This window comes from Suncus etruscus, chromosome 4, assembly GCF_024139225.1.
Source record: "Suncus etruscus isolate mSunEtr1 chromosome 4, mSunEtr1.pri.cur, whole genome shotgun sequence".
Classification (NCBI taxonomy): domain Eukaryota; kingdom Metazoa; phylum Chordata; class Mammalia; order Eulipotyphla; family Soricidae; genus Suncus; species Suncus etruscus.
Genome location: NC_064851.1, coordinates 4288484 through 4315130, shown reverse-complemented (window position 1 = coordinate 4315130; position 26647 = coordinate 4288484). Strand labels below are relative to the sequence as shown.

General features: G+C 42.2%; 1 protein-coding gene across 1 annotated transcript; it reads left to right on the top strand.

Annotated features, from left to right (window-relative positions):
• The first annotated feature begins 1446 nt into the window (after nucleotides 1–1446).
• On the top strand, nucleotides 1447–26647 carry LOC126006918 (apolipoprotein L3-like). The gene is given in 3 exon segments (XM_049772458.1): nucleotides 1447–1516; nucleotides 23811–23931; nucleotides 25819–26647. Coding segments are annotated over 3 exon segments (1020 nt in total).

The window sequence follows — 26647 nt, the reverse complement described above, 5'->3', positions numbered from 1 at the left end:
GTCCCCAGGTTCCTCCCTTCCTCTGTACTCCAGGGGGGAGGTGCATGGGGAGGAGGGTGGGCAGACATCTGGCTTCCAGTTTCCTCTTTGATTTTGGAGACCAGCTCTTGCCAGCTATAGGGTTTTTCTCCCCTGGATTTTAGTCTTTCCCTGGGCACCGGTCTAGGTGGACTCTATAGGGGTCAACAGGCTTTCCCCCTATCTCTCCCTACACTAATGGGAATGCGCTCTGGGAGGAGGGCAGGCTGTTCTAGCACTAGTTTATGTTGGGACAGTCAGTGGAAATTTTTTCTCTTTGTTTTCATATTGATAGTATTGTGTGCATATATTCTATATATTCATAATATCCATCTTGTATTGGGACCTTGATACTGCCTTACAAAGCTCATTTTTAATATTTTACTGCCTCAGTCCCAACCCTTACTTCCCCTCCATCCTCCCATGTAGGTGCAGCTAATGACATGAAGCTCACCACATAGAGTGATAAGTGCAGTTAGAGAAATAACTACACTGAAAACTAGCATAACAATGTGAATGAATGAGGGAAAAAGAAAGCCTGTCTCAAGTACAGTGTTAAACCCAACTATAATCATGCTCGTACACATGGTGCTTAAATAAAGATTTTATAAAAGAACAAATAAAATAAATAAATAAATAAATAAATAAACATTTGGGTCTAGTTGCCTCCTGCATGGTAGAGACTTATATTTGGGTAGTGAATGTTGGGTAGATCACTCATGTTTGACCCAACTCCAATTTTGAGGGTCTAACCAATCTCCCATGGGTGGGATTTTCACTGCAGGGAAATTCTCTAAAGGGACTTAGTGAGCTGATAAAAGCAGATGCAGTTTACCATACATAAGGGATTCAGGTTAAATAAACATCACATGCAGGCCATAGTTTGAGGACCCCTGCCTCAGATTGAGAAAAGGAGGAGGAGGAAGAGAGGAGAGAGAGAGAGAGAGAGAGAGAAGAGAGAGAGAGAGAGAAGAGAGAGAGAGAGAGAGAAGAGAGAGAGGCACACATCCCCACAAATGCGCACTACGGGCCTAGGATGAGTCGGCCACTAAGCTGGACAGGCAGCGGTAAAACATCCAGTGGGCCAGATAAATGTCCTCGGCGGGCTGCCAGTGGCTCGAGGGCCATAGTTTGAGGACCCCTGGACTAGTTGATGTGCTCAAAGTCAGTCTTTCAGAATTTCTTTTCTCTTTTAGAGCCTTTTTTTCTCTGTGTAGAGTTTCCTGGAAGGGACTGCTACATACTAGCCACATGACTGATCTGGAACCTCTACTCTTTCCTCCATGTTGGCCAATACCACCTGACTATATTCTATGGTCGTGTCTCCACCAACTCAATGTAGCTCCTATCGTATAGTCACTTTGTAAAGGAAACTAATGTCTTTATTCCCAGACAAAAACAAAAAAACTCTGATTAATGAAGGAATCTATGGCTTCAGTTATCATTGGTGGTAATGATAGAGGCTATGTTGATAGGAATGACGTGAGGGGAGAGACAGGTAAGTGGGTGGAACATTTGGCTAATGGCCTATGTTCTTTGCATTTATGGAGCACTAAAGTATGAGAATTCATTTTATCTATGAAATGTCAAATGCTGTATTGCAAAAATAGTTGCCTTTAAAAAAGTGGGTTTGGGCCTGGAGAGATAGCCCAGCGGCATTTGCCTTGCAAGCAGCCGATCCAGGACCAAAGGTAGTTGGTTCGAATCCCGGTGTCCCATATGGTCCCCCGTGCCTGCCAGGAGCTATTTCTGAGCAGACAGCCAGGAGTAACCCCTGAGCATTGCCGGGTGTGGCCCAAAAACCAAAAAACAAATAAACAAACAAAAAAAAGTGGGTTAGGCAAAGCTAGTGGGGGCATAGTGTTCGGAGAGACACTGGGAATGTGGACAGTGATTTGAATATGGAGTTGGAACACTATTTTTCTAAAACTGTATTTACAACAATATTATGAACAAAGTTGCTTAAATAATAGATTTTTTGTTTGTTTTAGTTTTTGTGCCACATCCAGCAATGCTCAGGGGTCATTTCTGACTCTGTGCCCAGGAATTACTTCTGTTGGTGCTTGGGGGACAAGATGGGATCTTACCAGAGATATAACCCCCATACAGAGCAAATGCTTTACACACTGTGCTATTTTCCAGTCCAAATAAGTGATTTGTGAAAATGCAAAGTAAACAAATAAATCTAGATTTTTGACTCAGATTAGAACTCTGTTATGTCAAGATCAATCCACTTGCATTCCACAGACACAAATCTCGGGCCCTCTATTTTCTCATCACCTAGGATGAATGCTGGACAGGATGTTTGAATTCTGCTTCCATCTTCTAGAGCAGTGGTGGGCAACCTTTTTTTTTTTCAACTGAGCCAAATCTCGCCAAAACCAGGATTGAAATTTATTTTGAGAGCCACATTTTAAAAACCGAGGGCAGCAGACAGAAAGAGGATGCTGCCTCAATGCCGAGGTGCCACACAGAAAGTCACGCCCCCCCCATACCACATGACTCGACTGGAGCTGTGTGGAGCTGGCAGGGCCGCGGGGGCTGCACACAGGGCCCGCACTGACAGAGGGAGGCTAAGAGCAGAGTCCTGCCTGACTCCTGGAGTGGCCGCCTGGCACACAGAAGAGCCGCATTAAAAAGTGTAAAGAGCCGCATGTGGCTCGCGAGCTGCAGCTTGCCGACCACTGTTCTAGGGGATGTATCTAGATATATTCTGAGCTTCCATCATGTTCATTGATAAACTCACCTTACTCTTAGATTTACATAGGCTTGTGAAACTGAAAATCAGGAGCATTAGTTTACAGAGAACATCAGAGATTTCTCTCTGAAATCCCAAGAGAAATCCAGACAGCAGCCCCATCCCAAATTACTCTCATATTTTATTTGTACTCCAATTGCATTGTGTTTTTTCTCTTGAGCATGTCTCCTATCCCCTATATTTACTCCAAGGAAGATAACCCTATAGGGATGAATAATCCTAAAGAGATGCTCTTGATGTGATCAGCAGAGAGTGTGTGTGTGTGTGTGTGTGTGTGTGTGTGTGTGTGTGTGTGTGTGTGTGGCTGGGCCTACTAAGATCTTAGGAAGAACTTTTATGGAAACACCTTAGAATCATTCTCTCTAGAGAGGCCCAGGAAAACATCATATTACCTTCACGTCAGTCCACTCCCATTGTTTTCCTCCTCATTGTATACACATTTCTATGAGTACTACATATATATGCCATAGTTCCCATGCAAGGAAAGAAGCAGGAGATTTGGACATGAAAGGTCATTTCCAAAAAAATCTCTTAAAAAACTCACTGTTGAATAACAGCCCTGGATGGTGATGGACGGTGATGGACGGTGATGGAGAGAGGGTGAGGCCTTTCTCCTCCAGCTTGGCCCACGCATCTCCAATCCCATTCAGCTGGTGGGTCTGCAGGTTCAGGATAGCGGAGGGGAGAAAACTCACAAGCAGTCAGGTTTCAAGAGATATCATTTTTATTCAAGGCCCTAGCCAATATGTGTGGTCTATCATCTTAAACGTATTTAAGCATGCTCTCTCCAGCTTTCCCTGCTTCTTCTCTATCCCTTTTGCTGAATCATCTCCCTCCATTTCTCCTCCAAAATCCCTCCCCTTCCTGCCCTCAGGTAATCCAATTCATACCTCCCAAAGACCCCTCCCAGAAATGGGCAGGTCTTACTAGCAGGTAAGGTTACATAGGATGAAAGGGGGTGGGGTAACAACTCACAAAGTAAACAAACAAACAAAAAGTTGAGGGGTATTAGTGCTTGTTTAGGACTGGGGGCCAGAATGTTATTTCAGGGGGCCAGAGAGATAGCACAGTGGTAAGGCTTTTGCCTTGCAAGCAGCTGATTCAGGACAGATGGTGCTTCAAATCCTGGCATCTCTATGGTCCCCATGACTCCCAGGAGCAATTTCTAAGCATAGAGCCAGGAGTGACTCCTGAGCACTGCAAGGTGTGACCCCAAAACAAAAGCTAACAACAAAAAGATCAGAATGTTATTACAGTGTTAGGGCACTTGCCTTTTATACGGCCAACCTGGATTCAATTCCTGCTACTTCATATGATTCTCTTACCTCTCCAGGAATGATCCCTGAATGTAGAGCCAGGAGTAAACCCTGAGCACTACTGGTATGGCTATTAATCAATCAATCAATCAAACAAACAAACAAACAAATCCCACATAGAGCAATCTAGTATAACCATCCTGGAGAAAACTTTTCTCAGTCCCTCTCTATCAGTCAATGGTTCTTTAAGGTAAACAATGGAGTCTTAAAAAAAAAACAAAAACAATGGAGTCTTTCATCTTTTCCTGAGCATATCAATAGGATCCTGACCCAAACTTGCTATTTTACAAAAGTAATATGTTTTATTACTATTATTATTATTGAAAAAAATCCTCATCACCCGTAGATAATTGATGCCCTTTCAATGCCCTTGGCATTGAGTGTAAGCCTGAAGAACAACATTATTCAATGATCCATCTACTTTTTGTCTTTGATCCATTAATGTCATTGCGCTTTATGTGCATTCGATGCAAATTCTAATTCTTGTGTCATTTGAGAGTACTTTGATAATGAAGAACAGAAATAAGATGAGCCAAAAAGAAAAGCCCCATCCCTCCAGTCTCCACTTAAGTGTGATTGGTAGTATCTCAATATCTCCTCTATAGACTTCCTCCTCCAAACAGTCCACAATCTTGTCCCAGTACCTCCACCCTGCTAGCATGGGGCCCTCCTAGACCAAATCAGTACACACCTAAAGACCACCTGGAAGTCCTACCCATATCACAAAACACCATAGGAATGAGGGCTGGAATTCATGATGTCGTGAAGGGGCTGGAACAGTTAGGAAATCGCGCTTTTTCCTGTGATTATTATTGGTAACTTTGAATTGTAACACTCATGTGGAACCTATGAAATGCTTTGATTTGTGTGCTCATTGTTATATGAATTTCTCTAAATATTTGTGAATCTGGATGCCCAGGGTCTCACTGCAGACCGAAGTCCTACTGCGAAAGGAGTCTGGGATGTCCCCAGAGCTCTGTGAACAAAGAATCTGCATTGTTGACTTGCATCTCTGTAAGTGTGTGGTCTCCAACTTGGTGGTGGGCTTTACCCAAACCCTAGGCCTACCCAGACCTGAGCCATTCCCAAACTTCGGACCCCAATAGGGCCTTAAGCCTTAGGGGTCACTTATAACAAAGCCACATGGGCTGAAAAGATAGTACAGCAGCTTCTTGCCTTGCTCTTAGCAGACTCAAGCCTAATTCCCAGCACTCCCATACTGTCTCCTCACTCCCACAAGGGGTGATTCCTGAGCACAGAGCCAGAAGTAAGTCTGGAGCATTGCTGGGTGTGGCAAAACAAAACCCAAACCAAAAGGATTTATAGTGCGCACACATGTTTACTGCAATGTATTGTATTACAGCCAGGATCTGTAAACACCCCAAATGACCACCGACAGATGAGGAGATAAAGAAGTTGTGGTACTGACCCTCAATGGAATACTGTGCAACTGTAAGAGAAAGTAAAGACATACAGTTCCCTGCAAAAAAGGGAAGGGACTGGAGGAAATCTTCTTAAGTGAAATAAGTCAGAGGCAGAAACACCTTGAATGATGACAAACGCTTGGCTTTAGATTTCAAAACTAGATTAATGAGTAATGGAGGCGATGAGGTGAACTGGAAGTAGCAAGGGGACTTTGGGGAAGGGTCTGGGGCACTTTGATATGGTGAGTTGTGGTGACTGTTTCCATCAACCCCACAAAAGTTCATACAGGCTGCAAAGTGAACCTAGGTAAAAGCCTAACAAAGACCCTTTCCCCAACATCCCGATTCCCTAATCTCTTTTTCTGTTATGAATTACAAGGCTTTCCCCCTGTGGTGGGGTGCAGGATAATAAAGGATAGAAAGTCTACCTAAGGGTGAGACACAGAGCTCCTCAAAAAGGACCTGGAAGAGAGCAGCACAGAAAAAAGACATGGTTTAAGAGCACAGGTCAGAGAGAGCTCTGCAAAGAAAGCAGATGTCAGAGAGACTCCTGGCAGAGAAAGGTCTTGAGGAATAAAGTGAGCTGACTCCAGTGAATATCTTTTCTGACTGCTGTGTATTATTTCTCCACCTTTATGACCCTGCTTCATCAGACTTGTCCTCCTGAGGAGTCAGAAACACCGTGCTTGGGGTGGTCTCACTTAACTCAGGAATTTTGTATGTTTTGTTTTAGTCTACATGTGACCTCAACTATAATGATTATTAATGTTTATAAATCAAAAAATTTCTTAATTTCAAATAAAAAGGGAATCCAAGTAAAGACGCCTACACAGGGAAATGAGGGAACCCTGCACCTTGAAGATACACCTTCCTAGCAGCTACTACCAGCTAGTAAATGCAGCAACTCAGATCCCCCCATGGGTTCCAGAACATTCCTTCCCATCTTCTTTGGTTTACCTCTATAACCATCTGTTTTTTATATATGCTGTCATTTGGTTTTCCCCTTGTAGCTTTTAATGGCTCTTAGTTTGGTAATAGTAGGAATATTCTTGGGAGAGTCTGAGGGCTGGTATGTACCTAAAATACTGCTGTGAAAGACTTGTAATCCACTTTGGTCAAAATAAAAATTATTAATAAAATGGGCCTGGAGAGCTAGCACAGCGGCGTTTGCCTTGCAAGCAGCCAATCCAGGACCAAAGGTGGTTGGTTTGAATCCCGGTGTCCCATATGGTCCCCCGTGCCTGCCGGGAGCTATTTCTGAGCAAACAGCCAGGAGTAACCCCTGAGCACCGCCGGGTGTGACCCAAAAACCAAAAAAAAAATTATTAATAAAAAATAGCAGCTTAGCAGCTGAGACATACCAGAGGAAAGAGAAACATAGCTTCAGCTTATGCTTGTGTTAGTATATATAAGCTGCTCTACTCAGGAAGTTCCAATCTGCTCACTCACAGATCCTTGTTGCCCAGCTGCTCACAATTAACTCTACATGTCCTTCTCCCAGTTTTGTCTGTGTCTATCGAGTTGCCAAGCACAGAGGAAATACTAAGATCCTATGACATCAGGAACCCAGGAGACTACTTATGTATTGAGTTTCTCTCTTAGACTCATTCCTACTCCAGATCCTTTATTTAGGGGGGAGGAGCCCTCAAGTTTGGGATATTCTCATAAGGAATCAAGCGGCAGTTGTTAAACCCATACTACCATCATTCTTGTACATATGGTGCTTAAATAAAGATTTTATAAAAGAAAAAATAAATAAATTGCCATTTTCTAGTTGACTCCTACATGGTAGAGACGTGTATTTGGGTAGTGAATGTCTCTTGCAGCATTTCATGAGGAAGATATTCTCCATCTCTCTTTCTGGCAAGGACTGGCTTGGGTTGAGAAGAGATGAACTCTGCATGTAACAGGTTTGTGATTTGGGCTCTGTTACCAAACTGCCTATCAGAGGTCACTCTCCCCCAGATTACTCATATTTGACCCAACTCCAATTTTGTGGGTCTAACCAATCTCCCTTGGGTGGGATTTTCACTGTAGGGAAATTCTCTAAAGGGACTTAGTGAGCTGATAAAAGCAGATGTGGTCATAGTTATAGTTTAGATTCAGGTTAAATAAATCACCACATGCAGGCCATAGTTTGAGAGCCCTTGCCTAAGACTGAGAGGAGGAGTCGAGAGACAGAGAATAAGGAGAGTCAGAGAGTGTGGAACAAACCCCACACATGCGCACTGCTGGCCTAGGATAAGCAGGACAGGCAGCGGTAAAAATAACCAGTGGGGCGGGGCTGGGCGGTGGCGCTAAAGGTAAGGTGCCTGCCTTGCCTGCGCTAGCCTTGGACGGACCGAGGTTCGATCCCCCGGTGTCCCATATGGTCCCCCAAGCCAGGAGCGACTTCTGAGTGCATAGCCAAGAGTAACCCCTGAGCGTTACCGGGTGTGGCCCAAAAATCAAAAAAAAAAAAATAACCAGTGGGCTGGATAAATGTCCTCGGCGGGCCACCTGTGGCTCGAGGGCCATAGTTTGAGGACCCCTAGCCAGGCAGATTGGAAAACAGTGTGCTCAAAGTCAATCTTTTAGAACTTCTTGCCTCTGTGTAGAGTTTCCTGGGACGGACTGCCACATACTAATCGCATGACTGATTTGGAGCCTCTAATCCCTCTTCCATGTTGGCCAATACCACCTGACTATATTCCATGGTGGTGTTTCTACCAACCCAATGTAGCTCCTATCATATAGTCACTTTTTAAAGGAATCTAATGTCTTCAGTCCCAGACAAAAACAAAAAACTCTTATTAATGAAGATATCTAGGTCTTCAGTTATCATTTCCCAGAACTTCAGAGCAAAGGACAGATCCACCTATAGTCTAATTTTAAGCACACTCATTCTATACTGTTTTCTGAATAAGAGAGTTCTTGTTCCTATCTCTTTATTTTAAAATCAGATTCCCCACTCTACAAAAACCTGATTGATTATGGTATGAGGCTACCCTGATCGAGATAGTTCTTTACAAAATCCTCTCTCTTTAAGAGCATATTAAGATGATAGTCCCTAGAGCCTGAATGATATAGCACAGCACTAGGGCATTTGTCTTGCATGTGGCTCACCCAGGATGGACCCAGGTTCCATCCCTGACATCCTATATGATCCCCCAAACTTGCTGGGAGTGATCTTTGACACAGAGACAGAAGTAACCCCTGAGCACTGCCAGGTGTGGTCCCAAATCAAACAAGAGATGATACTTACTTTTTTTCTTTTTCTTTTTTTATAATAATTTTTATTTTGATCAAAGTGGATTACAAATCTTTCACAGTAATATTTTAGGTACATAGTGACATTGAATCAGGGGCATTCCCACCATCAATATTGTCCTCCCTCTATCCTTGTTCCCAGCATGCATACCATATTCCCCTCTTTTACCGCCCCGGGCTGCTAGTATAAGTGGTCCCCTCTGTGTTTAGCTTGTTGTAGACTGGGTATCTATTCTGTTGTCATTGACTTTGGATTTGGTGTTTAAGCCTGATCATTTTTTATTTCTACTCAATGTTCATACGACTGTTTGCTCTTGGTACCCTCGATTATTTCCCCCTCAATTTGTGAGGTGGAACAAGATGGTTCAAGTTATGTGGTTCTGTTTGAAGGAAAGAAAAAAAATAAAATGGGGCAAAAATCAAATAAGCAAAAAACGGGAGGAGTCCTTCTAGAAGCTATAAATATCAATTTAAGAGAAGAAAGGGAAAATGGAAGAAAAACATAACAATACAAAAAAAAAACTGAAAAGCACCACAGCAACAAAGACAACAACCACACAATAACCACGGTCCTGAAATAAAAACAAAGCAAAGCACAAAAAACAACAACAACAAAAAACAAACAACAACAATAACAAAATCAAAAAAATTTAATTTCTTCTTCTTCTCCTCCTCCTCTTCCTCCTCTTCTTCTTTTTCTTCTTCTTCTTCTTCTTCTTCTTCTTCTTCTTCTTCTTCTTCTTCTTCTTCTTCTTCTTCTTCTTCTTCTTCTTCTTCTTCTTCTTCTTCTTCTTTGCATAGGCACAGTAAATATTGGGGAGATTAAAAAGGGAATTCCTTTGGCCTAAGAGATACAGGGTTTCTCCGCCCTTGAAGTATACTGTCATGAGAATAACAATAGGCTGCGTACATGTTCTTTTACTCCTCCCCAGGTCCTTTTGTGGTGTCTTGAAACTTTCTGCTCAGTCATGGATGATAAAATCAGGCCTCTGTAGCTAGAGATCTTGGTATTTGCACAGGTCATAGGATGGAGCCCAAAATGGAGTCTTTCTTTACGGTTCTAGAAGTTCTGTTCCATCACTGTTGTTTTTATCAGTCTTCTGTAGTTGGAGTTCTTGAAAACCCCATGACTTTTGACCCTCTGACAATGGAAGAAAGGCTATTTCTTCCCAGAGATTATATCCCCCAAGCACTGGATTTAGAGGGTTATGAGTGATTGTTTCCTATATACCTGCTGGGAGGTGGTTTTCAACTGTGATTGAGGCTATCTTCTGTTATACAGAGACCAACCCTATCCCATAGAAATGCAGTTTAACAAAATCCCAACTTCTAAGGGCAGTTTAGTGATGGCTACCAGTTTTCTGTGATTTGAGAACCTTTGAAGAGATTCTCATATCTTCTATAAACAGTGAACTTCTTCTTTTAGCTTGCCCCCTAATTGAGTCATTTTAGGGTAACACATTCATATGCAAGGTTCTTCAGATCTCCTGAATCTTTCAGACATTTCATTTATTAGCATGAGGACGAGGTAGGTGTGTTGAGTTGAATGTCACCAGCTAATTTTTTTCTGCAATCTGATGGTTCCTAAGAGATCGGAAGTTTTGGGTCTGAGTCAGAGGTCAAGGGAGAGTGCCAGGGGAACCAGGGTTAGTATTAGTATTAACTGAGGCCAGCTACTGGGGTTCAGGCTAGACCCAGTGACTATTTGGTAATATCAATGGTATCAGGCTCTGATACTAGGAAATGTAATTCATGTCCTTTCTACTTCTTGGAATACTATTATTTAATCCCAAGTGCCCAGAGTTTCCAATGGTCAATCTGAGAGTGTCTCCCAAAGACTTCCCTGACCTTTAACACCAACTACCAATGCGGAGATCTTCTATTCTTTCTCAGGGTTTGAGTTTCTGTCGGGACTCTCTTTTGTATCCTGATATTGCAAATGTCTGAAGATCTCGTTTGTCTGCCTGGGCTTGTGGACATTCTCTGCAACCTTTCATTGATAGCTTTTTATTTATTCATAAATTTAACTGTCCCATTATGGCTATCCTGTCGTTTTAATCAAAAGGGTCCTTGAACCCAAAATTACTTCCAACAAGTCTTAGTTCCTTATGGATTTTTTCAGGTATTCCTGGAGATTCTTTTTGACTGTTAAAAAGACATGTTGCTAAAAAAAAAAAAAAAAAAAAAAAGACATGTTGCTTGCCTAATTGTTTCAGTAGAAGTATTGATTTCCTCTGTTAATTTTTGTTTGTTTGTTTTGTTTTTGGGCCTCACCTGGAGATGCTCAGGAGTCATTCCTGGCTCTGCACTCAGAAATACATATAGGATGCCAGGTATAATACCTGGGTTCGTTCTGGGTCATCAGCATGCAAGGCAAACTCCCTGTTCACTGTGCTATCACTCCATCTCTGTTCTTTTTCTTTTTCTTCCTTTCGCTTCCTTCTTCCTCCATCTCTCGCTTTCCTATCCTTGACTTCTTCGATGTTACATGCCATCATGACTGGGAACCTACCTAAAAAAAAGCCTAGTTTTGTGTTCTTTAAAAAAATCCCTGGTGCACTGAGAAAGTGATGTCCCATGGCCAGATTCTAGGGACAGTTAGTGAATGAGAGGGGCAGGACGTGGCAGATTCAGCTCTTGACTGCTTTTTAGTGGACACCTCTGTGTTTGCTCTCAGTGTCCTCAGTCTAGGTCAGCAGGGAACCCTGCCAAGAACAGGCTCAGTTATTCCTGGAGTCAGGAGAACCAGGGACCTCTCCATCAGAGAGCACGAGAGAGGCCCCTTCTCTTGTCAGGGTTTGAGTTGACATCCATGTTGGCACTGAGAGTCAAAGACCACCACCGATAATGCAAGGTACAAAAGGGAGTTTATTTGGTTAATTGTGTGCCAAGCTTCATCCAACAAGGAAGTCTTGGCAAGGACCCTGAGCCAAACTTCAAGCAGTTTATATAGAAATCACAAGCAGTAACAATAGAATCATTTCATTGTTGGGGGCTGGAGAGAGGCCACTGTGGTAGGGCGCATGCCTTGCATGAAGTTGATTCGAACAGATGGTGTTTTGAATCCCGGCATCCCATAGGGTCCCCTGTGCCTGCCAGGAGCGATTTCTGAGTGCAGAACTAGGAGTAACCCTTGAGTGCCACCGGGTGTGATCCAACCCCCCCTAAATAATTATTTCATTGTATAGGTGTCTTATCACTGATAATTTTTCTGGCTCAACTTTGGTTATCTAGGTATACTCTGATTCAAACTCTGGCTGTCAAGGGATACTTGTTGAGGGATGCTCTGATGCGAATCCTGGTTGTCAAGGGAGCCTTTGGTTGAGAGGGGAGCCTTATCAGATAGAACATTCCAAGATCATGCAACTTCTAGTTTTTTATTCCTGGAGGGCACCCACTTTGGTTTTATTTCTGAATTAACTCTCTCTGCCTTCAGCTAGGGTGCAAAAATATACTTTACTAAGGTTTGGGCTTGTCTTACTTAGTCTAGAGTTCCTTATCATGGATGTAGGGGGAGAATCTTGGTGCTTACACTCTAGGTTGGGAGTTGATTGGGAGACTTGAGGAAGCAGCATTTTAGCACTTGTGATCCTCCCAGAGGGAAGCCCAGAGCCCTCCCTTAAGTGCTTCTTGTGGCCCAGCTTATTGCTCACACTGGACCCCACTCTTTGTTCCTCCACACACAGGATGAAGCCACACCTCTCCCTACCTGGACACAGTGAGCTGAGTGTGGGGAAACACGGAGACCTAAAGAATCATGAACCCAGGTATTTAAATCCCTCTCCTCTGAATGGGTCCTACTCAAGACCCTACAGTGAGGGGTGCCCTGAGAATGAGATGTCACAGCTAGCTATGATCCGGTTGTGTTAGAGGACTTCTTAGAGTTCCCTCTCTAAGTGGATGCATGGATGGCAAAATAGGAAGAAATGAGAACTCACACAGGCTATGTGGGAGAACAGTGTTCTGATCATTAATGTAAAAGTCAAGGGTAAAATGGGGTATATTGCAGTCACAGGTATGAAAAGAATGCTCACATTTTGTTTCTTTGCAAAGTACAACATCTCTCTTGTTAACAGAAGCCTATCAGTATACACTGTTTGATCTTCAAAACAATTCACATGGCTCTTGGTGGTTGGCAGGCCTAATGAATAGACACATTACAATGAAGAGCCCAGAGGATAAAAGGAAGGCAAGTTGAACATCTCAAGCAGTTCCTCTCTGTCCAGGCCCTAAGTGTCAATACTGATGCAGATTAAGGGATTAGCAAGAAGCTAAATTTTCCCATCAAATTTCCTTTTCTTGAGGGAACATTTTTTTTTTTTTTTTTTTTTTACCTAGGGGCTATTACAAATAACTAACTTTCTAAGGTCTAGTTTTTGGGAGGAGCAATAAGAGACAAACTTATATGAAAGGGATATAGAATCTACACTGCATAAAGTTCAATAGCCCGATGCTATCCTGGCCAAATCATTTTGTAATGTAAATTAGTTAGCAAGTACTCAGAGTACTTTAGAGATGTCCCTAAAACAGAACATTCCTTTCTGTTAAAAACTGCTAGGGCATTTTAGAGACAAAGAGGAAAGAAGTTGTTTTGAAGTGTCTTTTGATGCTGAGTTTTCCAGGTAAAGAGAAAAAATTTTTTAATATATATATATTTTATTTAATCACCTTGATTACATACATGATTGTGTTTGGGTTTCAGTCATGTAAAGAACACCCCCCATCACCAGTGCAACATTCCCATCACCAATGTCCCATGTCTCCCTCCTCCCCACCCGACCCCCACCTGTACTTTAAACAGGCTCTCCATTTCCCTCATACATTCTCATTATTAGGACAGTTCAAAATGTAGTTATTTCTCTAACTAAACTCATCACTATTTGTGGTGAGCTTCCTGAGGTGAGCTGGAACTTCCAGCTCTTTTCTCTTTTGTGTCTGAAAATTATTATTGCAAGAATGTCTTTCATTTTTCTTAAAACCCATAGATGAGTGAGACCATTCTGCGTTTTTCTCTCTCTCTCTCTGACTTATTTCACTCAGCATAATAGATTCCATGTACATCCATGTATAGGAAAATTTCATGACTTCATCTCTCCTGACAGCTGCATAATATTCCATTGTGTATATGTACCACAGTTTCTTTAGCCATTCGTCTGTTGAGGGGCATCTTGGTTGTTTCCAGAGTCTTGCTATGGTAAATAGTGCTGCAATGAATATAGGTGTAAGGAAGGGGTTTTTGTATTGTATTTTTGTGTTCCTAGGGTATATTCCTAGGAGTGGTATAGCTGGATTGTATGGGAGCTCGATTTCCAGTTTTTGGAGGAATGTCCATATTGCTTTCCATAAAGGTTGAACTAGACGGCATTCCCACCAGCAGTGGATAAGAGTTCCTTTCTCTCCACATCCCCGCCAACACTGTTGATTCTCATTCTTTGTGATGTGTGCCATTCTCTGTGGTGTGAGGTGGTATCTCATCGTTGTTTTGATTTGCATCTCCCTGATGATTAGTGATGTGGAGCATTTTTTCATGTGTCTTTTGGCCATTTGTATTTCTTCTTTGTCAAAGTGTCTGTTCATTTCTTCTCCCCATTTTTTGATGGGATTAGATGTTTTTTTTCTTGTAAAGTTCTGTCAGTGCCTTGTATATTTTGGAGATTAGCCCCTTATCTGATGAGTATTGGGTAAATAGTTTCTCCCACTCAGTGGGTGGCTATTGTATCCTGGGCACTATTTCCTTTGAGGTGCAGAAGCTTCTCAGCTTAATATATTCCCATCTGTTAATCTCTGCTTTCACTTGCTTGGAGAGTGCAGTTTCCTCCTTGAAGATGCCTGTAGTCTCAATGTCTTGGAGTGTTTTGCCTATGTGTTGTTCAATATATCTTATGGTTTTGGGTCTGATATCAAGGTCTTTAATCATTTGGATTTTACCTTTGTACATGTTGTTAGCTGGGGGGGTCTAAGTTCATTTTTTTGCAAGTGGCTATCCAGTTGTGCCAACACCATTTGTTGAAGAGGCTTTCCCGGCTCCATTTAGGATTTCCTGCTCCTTTATCAAAAATTAGGTGATTGTAAGTCTGGGGAACATTTTCTGAGTATTCAAGCCTATTCCACTGATCTGAGGGCCTGTCCTTATTCCAATACCATGCTGTTTTGATAACTATTGCTTTGTAGTACAGTTTAAAGTTGAGGAAAGTAATTCCTTCCATATTTTTTTCCCAATGATTGCTTTAGCTATTCTAGGGTGTTTATTGTTCCAAATGAATTTCAAAAGTGCCTGATCCACTTCTTTGAAGAATGTCATGGGTATCTTTAGAGGGATGGCATTAAATCTGTACAGTGCTTTGGGGAGTATTGCCATTTTAATGATGTTAATCCTGCCAATCCATGAGCAGGGTATGTGCTTCCATTTCCGCGTGTCCTCTCTTATTTCTTGGAGCAGAGTTTTATAGTTTTCTTTGTATAGGTCCTTCACATTTTTAGTCAAGTTGATTCCAAGATATTTGAGTTTGTGTGGCACTATTGTGAATGGGGCTGTGTTCTTAATGTCCATTTCTTCCTTATTGCTATTGGTGTATAGAAAGGCCATTGATTTTTGTGTGTTAATTTTGTAGCCTGCCACCTTGCTATATGAGTCTATTGTTTCTAGAAGCTTTTTGGTAGAGTCTTTAGGGTTTTCTAAGTAGAGTATCATGTCATCTGCAAACAGTGAGAGCTTGACTTCTTCCTTTCCTATCTGGATTCCCTTGATATCTTTTTCTTGCCTAATCGCTATAGCAAGTACTTCCAGTGCTATGTTGAATAGGAGTGGTGAGAGAGGACAGCCTTGTCTTGTGCCAGAATTTAGAGGGAAGGCTTTTAGTTTTTCTCCATTGAGGATAATGTTTGCCACTGGCTTATGGTAGATGGCCTTAACTATATTGAAAAAGGTTCCTTCCATTCCCATCTTGCTGAGAGTTTTGATCAAGAATGGGTGTTGGACCTTATCAAATGCTTTCTCTGCATCTATTGATATGATCATGTGGTTTTTATTTTTCTTGTTGTTTATGTTGTGTATTATATTGATAGATTTACGGATGTTAAACCATCCTTGCATTCCTGGGATGAAACCTACTTGATCATAGTGGATGATCTTCTTAATGAGGCATTGAATCCTATTTGCCAGGATTTTGTTGAGGATCTTTGCATCTGCATTCATCAGCGATACTGGTCTGTAATTTTCTTTTTTCGTAGCATCTCTGTCTGGTTTAGGTATCAAGGTGATGTTGGCTTCATAAAAGCTATTTGGAAGTGTTTCCGTTTGTTCAATTTCATGAAAGAGTCTTGCCAGGATTGGTAGTAGTTCCTCTTGGAAAGTTTGAAAGAATTCATTAGTGAATCCATCTGGGCCTGGGCTTTTGTTTTTGGGCAGACATTTGATTACTGTTTTAATTTCATCAACGGAGATGGGGGTGTTTAGATATGCTACATCCTCTTCCTTCAACCGTGGAAGATTATAAGAGTCCAATAATTTATCCATTTCTTCCAGGTTCTCATTTTTAGTGGCATAGAGTTTCTCAAAGTAGTTTCTGATTACCCTTTGAATCTCTGTCATATCAGTAGTGATCTCTCCTTTTTCATTCCTAATACGAGTTATCAAGTTTCTCTCTCTTTCTTTGTTAGGTTTGCCAGTGGTCTATCAATCTTGTTTATTTTTTCGAAGAACCAACTTCTGCTTTCGTTGATCTTTCGTATTGTTTTTTGGGTTTCCACTTCGTTGATTTCTGCTCTCAGCTTTGTTATTTCCTTCTGTCTTTCTATTTTTGGGTCCTTTTGTTGAGCATTTTCTAGTTCTATTAGCTGTGTCATTAAGCTACTCAGGTAATCTCCTTCTTCCTTCCTGATGTGTGCTTGCAAAGCTATAAATTTTCCTCTCAGTACTGCTTTTGCTGTGTCCCATAAGTTCTGATAGTTTGTGTCTTTACTGTCATTTGTTTCCAGGAACCTTTTGATTTCCTCCGTGATTTCATCTCAGACCCACTGGTTATTGAGTATGAGGCTGTTTAACTTCCAGGTGTTAAAGTTTTTCTTCTGAGTCCCTTTGGAATTCACAAATAATTTCAGAGCCTTGTGGTCTGCGAAGGTAGTCTGCAAAATTTCTATCCTCTTGATATTATGAAGGTATGTTTTATGTGCCAGCATGTAGTCTATCCTGGAGAATGTCCCATGTACATTGGAGAAGAATGTGTACCCAGGTTTCTGGGGATGGAGTGTCCTATATATATCCACTAGGCCTCTTTCTTCCATTTCTCTCCTCAAGTCTAGTATATTCTTGTTGGGTTTCAGTCTGGTTGACCTATCCAGTGTTGACAAAGCCATGTTGAGGTCCCCCACAATTATTGTGTTGTTATTGATATTGTTTTTCAGATTTGTCAACAGTTGTATTAAATATTTTGCTGGCCCCTCATTCGGTGCATATATGTTTAGGAGAGTTATTTCTTCCTGCTCTACATACCCCTTGATTAATATAAAATGTCTATCCTTGTCCCTTACAACTTTCTTGAGTATAAAGTTTGCATTATCTGATATTAGTATGGCCACTCCAGCTTTTTTATGGGTGTTGTTTGCTTGGATAATTTTTCTCCAGCCTTTTATTTTGAGTCTATGTTTGTTCTGACTATTCAGGTGCGTTTCTTGTAGGCAGCAGAAGGTTGGATTGAGTTTTTTGATTCATTTAGCCACTCTGTGTCTCTTGACTGGTGCATTTAGTCCATTGACGTTGAGAGAAAGAATTGTCCTGGGATTTAACGCCATCTTTATATCGAAATTTGGTGTGTCTTTTGGGTAGTCTTTTCTTAAATTAGGTCTTTCAGTTTTTCTTTTAAGACTGGTTTTGAGTCTGTAAAGTTTCTGAGCTGTTTTTTGTCTGTGAAACCATGTATTCTTCCGTCAAACCAGAAAGTGAGTTTTGCAGGGTACAGTATTCTAGGTGAAGCATTCATTTCATTCAGTCTTGTCACAATATCCCACCACTGCTTTCTGGCATTGAGTGTTTCTGGTGACAGGTCTGCTGTAAATCTCAAGGATGCTTGCTTGAATGTAATTTCCCCTTTTGATCTTGCTGTTTTCAGAATTCTGTCTCTATCTGTGGGATTTGTCATTGTGACTAGGATGTGTCTTGGCGTGGTTTTTCTGGGGTCTCTTTTGGTTGGTACTCTTCGAGCATGCAGGATTTGATCACATATGTTCTTTAGCTCTGGAAGTTTCTCTTTAATGACGTTCTTGACCGTTGATTATTCCTGGAAATTTTCTTCCTGGGTCTCTGGGACTCCAATGATTCTTAAGTTGTTTCTGTTGATCTTATCATAGACTTCTATCTTTATCTGTTCCCATTCTTTGACTAATTTTTCCATTGTCTGCTCATTTGCTTTAAGTTTTTTTTTCCAACCTCTCCTGCTGTATGGAATTGTTATGTATCTCATCTTCCACAGCACCAAGTCTATTCTCAGCTTCTGATACCCTGTCCCAAAGCTTATCCATTTTGTCATTTACTTCGTTTACTGACTTTTTCAGACCTGTTAGTTGACATGTTATTTCAGTTTGGAGTTTTGTGATTTCTGTCTTCATATTTTCTTGGTTCTTATTAGTGTTCTGTTCAACTCGATCCATGGTTTCTTTGAGTTCTTTGAGCATCTTCCATATTGCTAGTCTAAAGTCCTTATCTGAGAGGTTGATTAGTTGGTTGGTCATTATCTGGTCCTCAGAATTGTCTTCTTCATTCTCTATGTCTGATGCTGGCCTGCGTTGTTTCCCCATTGTCACACTTGTATTGTGGGTTTTTCTACGTGTTGTGGTGGTATTCATTGGCTATATGATGCAGGCAGCACACTCCTCTGGCTCCGCCCTTTCTGGATGGGCTGACTTGCCTCTAAGGGAGGGGAGTCTTCCGTGGATGAAGCCTCACACAGGATCAAATCTTAGGCCTGAGCATGCAGCAGAGATGACAGTCCGGAGAGAAATGCTTGCTTCTGTGATCCAGCACGGTTCTTAGTGTGATTTTTTCTTCTTGTTGCAATGGTGTTCTTTTCTTAGAAAGAGTGCAGGGTCGCTGGATCGCTCGCTGGGTAGCTTCAGAATGCAGTTTTTTGGGGGTTCACTTCCCAGGGCTCTGAGGAGGGCTGCTTGCTGAGTAGTTTCAGAATGCAGTTTTTGGGGGTTCGCTTCCCAGGGCTCCAGTTGCTGGGTAGCTTCAGAATGCAGTTTTTGGGGGTTCGCTTCCCAGGGCTCTGAGGAGAGCTTCCAGAGTTCAGGAAAGACAGAGAAGAACAGGGCAGGGCTCCCTTCAGATCCTCAGTTTCCTCAGAAGAAGCACCGCCAGGTGGGGACTCCGCAAGTGAGTCAGTCAGCACTTTACCTGGCAGTTCCCCCAGTCAGCCATTTCTTACTCACTCACCCGCTTGCTGGGCAGCTCCAGAAAGCAGTTTTTGGGGGTTCGCTTCCCAGGGCTCTCGGTAAAGAGAAATTTAATCAAGGCTATATTTGCTTGTAAAAATTCTTATGTTAGGAAGTAAAAAGTTCAACTATGTGCTCAGTACAGCAGAAGGGAGATTTATATTTAGGCCAAATAAATGATTGTTACTAAGTATGAAGAGTGCCAGCTTCACTAGCAGAAATCTTCTTAGCTATCAACTTCTCAATGGGCCTTCTGATGAGATTTCTTTTTCACCTTCAATGTGAGAAATCTTGGTCAGTCATTAACCCTGAGAGAAGGCTTCTCAGTGAACTTACTGACTAGATTAGATAGTGAGGGATTTATATATAGTTATCACTATCAGAAATCTTGGTCAGCCATCCACACTGAGGGAAGACTGATGAGTGGGTCTTCTGATGAGATTAGATAGTGGGAGGCAATAGAGATATCTTCCAGAGGAGGGAACAATTGATAGAGTTCCATGAGCAACCATAAGCACTAGCAGGATGGGAAAAGGACTCATCACTGGTGAGAGCTCAGAAGTCATGACTGAGGTGCTCTCTCACTCTCTCCCCTACTCCTACTGCCCAAAGTAAAGAGAGGACATACCTGAGTGGTTGAGTAGAGGGGGTGAGAGGGGAGAGAGAAGAGGGGAAGGGAAAGAAAAGGAAAGGAGAGGAGAGGAATGGAGAAGAGGTGAGGAGAGAAGTGAAGAGAATAGGAGAAGAGGAGGGGAAAAGAGAGGAGAGGAGAAATAAAGAGAGGTGAGGCAAGGTGAGGAAGGGAGAGGAGGGGAGGAGAGGAGAGGTGATGGGAAAGGAAAGGAGGAGAGGAGGAAAAGAGTCGTGTTTCTAGGCTGAACGAAGGGAGGCAGGGCAAAGAGGGAGCACTAGATCAGCAACCCTGAGGGGTACCATAACCCCTCCATGTCTCCTGCCTCAGGAGACTATTATAACCAAGCTACCTTGACAGTACATTTAAGCCACCACATGCATTCGAACTTCCTGAAATGTTCTGTCTTTTTTTTTTTTTGGTTTTGGGGCCACACCCTGTGACGCTCAGGGGTTACTCCTGGCTATGCGCTCAGAAGTTGCTCCTGGCTTCTTGGGGGACCATATGGGACACCGGGGGATCGAACCGCGGTCTGTCCTAGGCTAGCGCAGGCAAGGCAGGCACCTTACCTCCAGCGCCACCGCCCGGCCCCTGAAATGTTCTGTCTTAAACCCTCTAGAAAAATGGACATGTGGAAAATGGAGTTGGTCATGGCCACACCACAACTTGTCCTTACACCATTGGAACTGAGTGTCTTAAACCAAATTAACTGCATTCAATCATGCAATGAAAAAAAAATTCCATGTGAAACAGAGAATCAATGTTTATGCCTACCCATGTTACCCACTCCCCCAAGAGTCTCCCCTAAATGCTGATCCTCTCTCTTCATGTTTCAGGTAGAACCTCTCCCCTCGAGCCATTTCCCTCTCCTTAGACCTGTGTTAGAGCATCTACCCAGAAAAACCTCTAGCATTAGTATCTTCCTATCAAATATAAAGGCCTCAGGGAGGGACCTACTCATGACCTTAGAAGAGGCCCCCATGAATCAATAAATATCCACAAGGCTTTGGGTTTCCTGCATCTAAGCCCTGGTTTCCCTTTTCCCTTCAGTGAAGCAGAAAACACACATACTTGCAGGAAACTATTCTCTAGCTACACCATATCATGACACTCTTCCCCTTGGCCACAAAATTCCCCAGGAGCTCCCAGGCCAGGAAGCAAATATCACATTGCTGTCTCTGTGACGTTGCGGAGGAAGGAGGGAGGACAGGTCAAAAATAAGAAGCATCTCAATCTTGGGTCCCTGTAGGGGTCCAGAGTTGAAAGTTTCCTAAAACATAAGCTTCTCTTTCCAGAAACAGGGAGTTCTGGCTCAGCCAAAGGACCAAGTGGGGTGAGAGGTACCACTTTGGGGACCTGTGTTCTGAGACAATCAGGGAGAGGAGACGAGGACTGATCCCAAGGATCAGACTTGAGGACCCAGGAACACCCACTGGAAGAATTCATTCCACTGCCTGTCTTAGAGGGTCTGGGAAGAACAGAAGGACCATCCTATGTCTGGGAACTGAGGTTTTATTCATGGTACATGTGTTTGTTGCTGCTGTTTTTGTTTTTGCTTTGAGGGCACCACCTGGTGGTGCTCAGGGGTTACTCCTAGCTCCGGCCTATGCATCTTTATTCTTATTCTATTGCTTTATCTTTTTTTTTTTCTTTTTTTTTTTTAAATGAATATCTACAAATTTTATTAAACCTCAGCTAGAAAAACTAAACCTGTTTTAATGCATGCCAGGGGTACACTTGGATAATTTAAGCCCTTGAATATTTCAGAGTTCCCAAATTTATTGTGCTTTCTTTTTTTAAATTTTTTTATTTAAACAAATTTATTACATACATGGTTGTGTTTGGATTTCAGTCATGTAAAGAACACCACCCATCACCAGTGCAACATTCCCATCACCAGTGTCCCAAATCTCCCTCCTCCTCACCCAACCCCTGCCTGTACTCTAGACAGGCTTTCTATTTCCCTCGTACATTCTCATTATTAGGATAGTTCGAAACTTAGTTATTTCTCTAACTAAACTCATCCCTGTTTGTGGTGAGCTTCATGAGGTGAGCTGTAACTTCCAGCTCTTTTCTCTTTTGTGTCTGAAAGTTATTATTGCAAGAATGTCTTTCATTTTTCTTAAAACCCATAGATGAGTGAGACCATTCTGTATCTTTCTCTCTCTCTGACTTATTTCACTCAGCAAATAGATTCCATGTACATCCATGTATAGGAAAATTTCATGACTTCATCTCTCCTGACGGCTGCATAATATTCCATTGTGTATATGTACCACAGTTTCTTTAGCCATTCATCTGTTGAAGGGTATCTTGGCTGTTTCCAGAGTTTTGCTATGGTAAATAGTGCTGCAATGAAAATAGGTGTAAGGAAGGGATTTTTGTATTGTATCTTTGTGTTCCTAAAGTATATTCCCAGGAGTGGTATAGCTCTATTGCTTTATCTTATTGTTAGTCTTATTCTTAACTTTAATCTTATCTTATTTGGTTTTGGGACACTCCCAGAGATGCTCAGGAGTTACTTCTTGATCTTCACTCAGACATCACTCCTGGCAGACTCAGAGAACCAAATGGGATGCCAGAGATTGGACCCAGTTTGACCATGTGTAAGGCAAGCACCATTTCGGCTGTAATAACTCTGTAGCCCCATGAAACCTTATTTTTAATATAGCCACATTATAAATCTCCACACATGTGTTATAAAGTTTAAGGTATTGGAGGAATTTTTGAAGAGTTCATTGTGATAAAGTTTGAAAAATAATTATTTTTGCCCTCGGGAGTTACTCCTGACACTGTGTTTAGAAATCACTCCTGGCAAGGTAGGGGGATCAAATGAGATACCGGGGATCAAACCTGGGACTGATGCAAGGCAAATACCCTACCCACTGTGCTATCTCTCTGGCCTCTAAAAATTTAATGCAGATTTAAATCTTGAGCTCTCTTCTTACTCACTGTGTGAAATGACAATATTTCTCTTCCTGCTCCTGTATAGTAGGAAACATATTGACATGGCCTCACATGTTTTTTCTCTTTCTATTTCTCTCCTTCCCTCTTCTTTTTGACACTGTGGCTTGCACTACAGCAAATAAAGAAGTCCTTGAGTGTTCCAGTCAGGGGTCTCAAACTCGCGGCCCGTAGGCCGCAAACGACCCTCTGTACAACATTTTGTGGCCCTGCCCTAGAGGAGTCTCTTTTTGTTTTGTTTTAGTCGTTTGGGTCACACCCCCCAATGTTCAAGGCTTACTACTGACTTTGCACTCAAGAATCACCCCGACTTTGCCTCCTGCGGCCCATAGGTAAATTGAGTTTGAGACCCCTGACTCTACTCTAACTGAACTCTCTGCTTTTTGTGGCAAGCTTCCTCTAATAGATTGTCCTCCTACCCCTCATCTATTGTTGATATCTTTCAATATATTCTTGATATCTTTCAGAGAAGACTTCTTTTTCTGAGTGAGCCAATTTCTGAGGCAGACATTTTTCCACTCTGTCCTCTTGTGGAAAGAGATTGAGGGGGGATATTTGGAGATCCTTCATTTTTTACAGTCTTAAAGGATTTAGAACCAGGGCTGGAGAGAAAACAGCAGATAGGGCATTTGTCTTGCAAGTGGCCTACATAGGTTCCATCCCTAGCGTCACAGTTAGTTCCTTGAGCATCAGCAGGAGTGATTCCTCAGTGCAGAGCCAGGTGGAATCCCTTAGAATCACCAGATGTGACTCAAAAACAACCAACCAAATTAAGATCTGAGTCAGATGAGTCACTTATACTTTCCTACCCCTTTAAATACCACATCTCCAAATATAGCTAAAATGGGGGAAAAGAACTATCAGATACCAGAGGAGACACACTTCATGCCATGTCTCCATGTAATTCTGTTAGTGGTGTCCCAAGCACAGTGCTCAGAAAGAAGCACATGGTAACACTAAAAATCAATGCCACGGAGGCTGAATCCCAGTCTTGCTATTTGTTCCTTTCTTTTCTTGTCTAGAAATGAACCACTCCTTTGTGGAGGATTCCATCCACTATGTCCTGAATGCAATAGACCAAGAGGACCTGCATCTCCTGTTGAGAAAAGATGAAGCATGGAAGGAGTTTGTGGCCATCGCTGAGTTAAAAGAGGAATTAAAAAGAGGGAAGGGGGGGGGGGCACAGCGATGACGCAGCAATAGGGCAGTTACCTCGCACGCCGCTGACCCAGGATGGACTGCAGTTCAATTCCCCAGTGTCCCCTATGATCCTCCAAGATAGGAGCAATTTCTGAGCACATAGCCAAACTTATCCCTGAGCATCACCGGATATGGCCCAAAAACCAAAAAAAAAAAAAAAAAAAAAAAGGAAGGGGGTCAGCTAGGAATGTCCCTCATTCTACCACTCTTGTCAACTTACCTCTTTGCCTACCCACCTCCTCCAGTTAATCATCTGGGGTTGAAATTAGAGATGTGCCCTTATCACTAGCAATGGCACTTTTTTAAAAAGGCAGGTCAAGTATGGATACAGCAGAATAGATCAAAGTGATAAGCAACAGATATAGGGGTGCCAAATTCTCTCACTAAACTGACTTAGCAGCATTCTTTTAGGGTCAGGGATTGACAGACTGCCAAGAACAGGGAAGGCCAAGGTCAAGTTCTAGTTCAGAGGAGCATTTCACATAACCTGAGTGTGCTTTACTCAAGAAAAGAGTCGTTTTCTACCTAGTCACTGTGAAAAAAATTATATTCCGGTTAAGCAAATACGTGCTCACATGACTAGCCTTTAGCTTTTAGCCTTTCCCTAGGTCAGAACTGAGACCACATGACCTGAAGACTCATCAAATATCACATGGTGAGACCATCTACTGGTCCAATACCCTTGGAACTAATGTCCTTTCAACCAGGACGTTCTAGGTGATCAGAAAACGCTTCCTAAGGGCTCTGGGGAAAGTTCAGATAAGCAACTTATCTTGCTACAGTCCAAATTTTCTAAATCAATGTACTCTACTCCCAGGTGCCTTATACTTATTGAAGTAGGGTTACCACTCTACAAATATCTGCTATCTTGCTATCAGGACCAACCCACCACCAGTGTCAATCTCCCACCACTAGTATCCTCAGATTCCATCCATGCCTATACCACCCTCCTCCTTTCTATCATCTCATGATTACATTGTTGTTGACTCTGGCTTGGATATTTCTGTCTTTTCTTAACACTACCAATATTCCTGAAACACCATCACCCTGTCCCCTACAAGTCCTTCTCTTCTTCCACTAAAATTCTTTCTTTTTCCTCCCTTGATTCATGGCCAAGAGTATTCCCAACAATCCACATATAAGCCATTGAATTTCTTCATGAAGTTATTCTAAATATCACATATAAGTGATATAATTTTATGTTTATCCTTCTTGCTTATATCATTTAATATAATATCTTCCAGTTTCATCCATGTTGCTGCATATTTCATGACTGCATCATTTCTTACAGCTATGTAGTATTCCATTTTGCATATATATCACATCTACGTGATCCACGCTCTGTTGTTGGACATCTAGATTGATTCTGACTGAAAATGGCAATGGAGAGTGGTGCGTACTCTTTTTGGATCAGTGTTTTTCTGTCCTGAGGATAGATACTCAAAAGTGGGATTTCTGGATTTTATGGAAGTTCAACTCTGAGTTTTCTGAGAAAGTTTCATACTGTTTTCCTTAGGGGTTTGACCAGGCAGCATTCCCACCAGCAGTGGATGAGTTCCTTTTTTACCAAGAAGGATGTTTTTTTTTAAATGTATCAAATATCTACTAGTTAAGAACATGAATGATGTTTACATATTGATAGTTAAATACTGGGTTTCCTCTACAATGTATAACATATACTTATGTTAAGGAGGAAATTCATGACTCCTGTCAGATCCTTTCCATTTATGAGTGCCAGTGAAAACTTGAAGGTTTATTTGGGAGGCAAATTGTCCAGCCCACTTGAAGGTCCTCTAACTTCCTGTCAATTATGTGCCTTCTATGTTATAGTGATGAGGCAGATGCACTTTATGAAGGTCTGAAGAAACATAAAACACTCACAGCCAAAGATGTCGAAGAGAAGCGCCAGCAAGAACTGGCAAACCGGAAGAGGTTTCTGGAATTATATCCGTCGGTGAAAAGGGATATTGATCAGCATATAAAGCAGCTCTATAGACTTGCCGACAGGGCTGACCATGTCCACGAGGACTGTACCATTGCCAATGTGGTGGCTGACTCCACTGGCATTCTGTCTAGCATCCTGACTATTGTGGGCTTTGGTCTGGCCCCATTTACAGCAGGGATCAGTTTAGGTCTATCTGCTACTGGTTTGGGATTGGGGGTATTGGCTGCTTCCACCAATGTAGTCAGCAGCTATGTGGAAAGATCTAATATGTCATCCATAGAAGCTGAAGCCATGAACGTGGAATCATCGGAAATCAATTTAAATCTACTTGGGGAGGTGATAAGTGATAACAAAAATAGATTTTCTTCTGTAAAAAATATTTATACAGCTGTAAGAAGGATTGCAAGGCACATCCGTGCCATGAAGTTGGCCAGTCTCAATCCTCAGACAGCAGCTCAAATCTCAGCCCAGAGCTCAAGTCTGATAGGCAAAGTGTTTGGAGGCACTGCTAAGACAATGACCAAGGGAGCCCGTGTCATTGGTGGGGCCACCATAGGCTTATCCATTCTGGTGGATATTTATAGCTTGGTGCAAAATTCAAAGGATTTGCACGAGGGAGCAGTGTCAGAGTCTGGTGAGAAGCTGAGGCAGCATGCTCAGGAGCTAGAGAAGATGTTGGTAGAACTCTAACAGATCTATGAGAATCTACAGTAA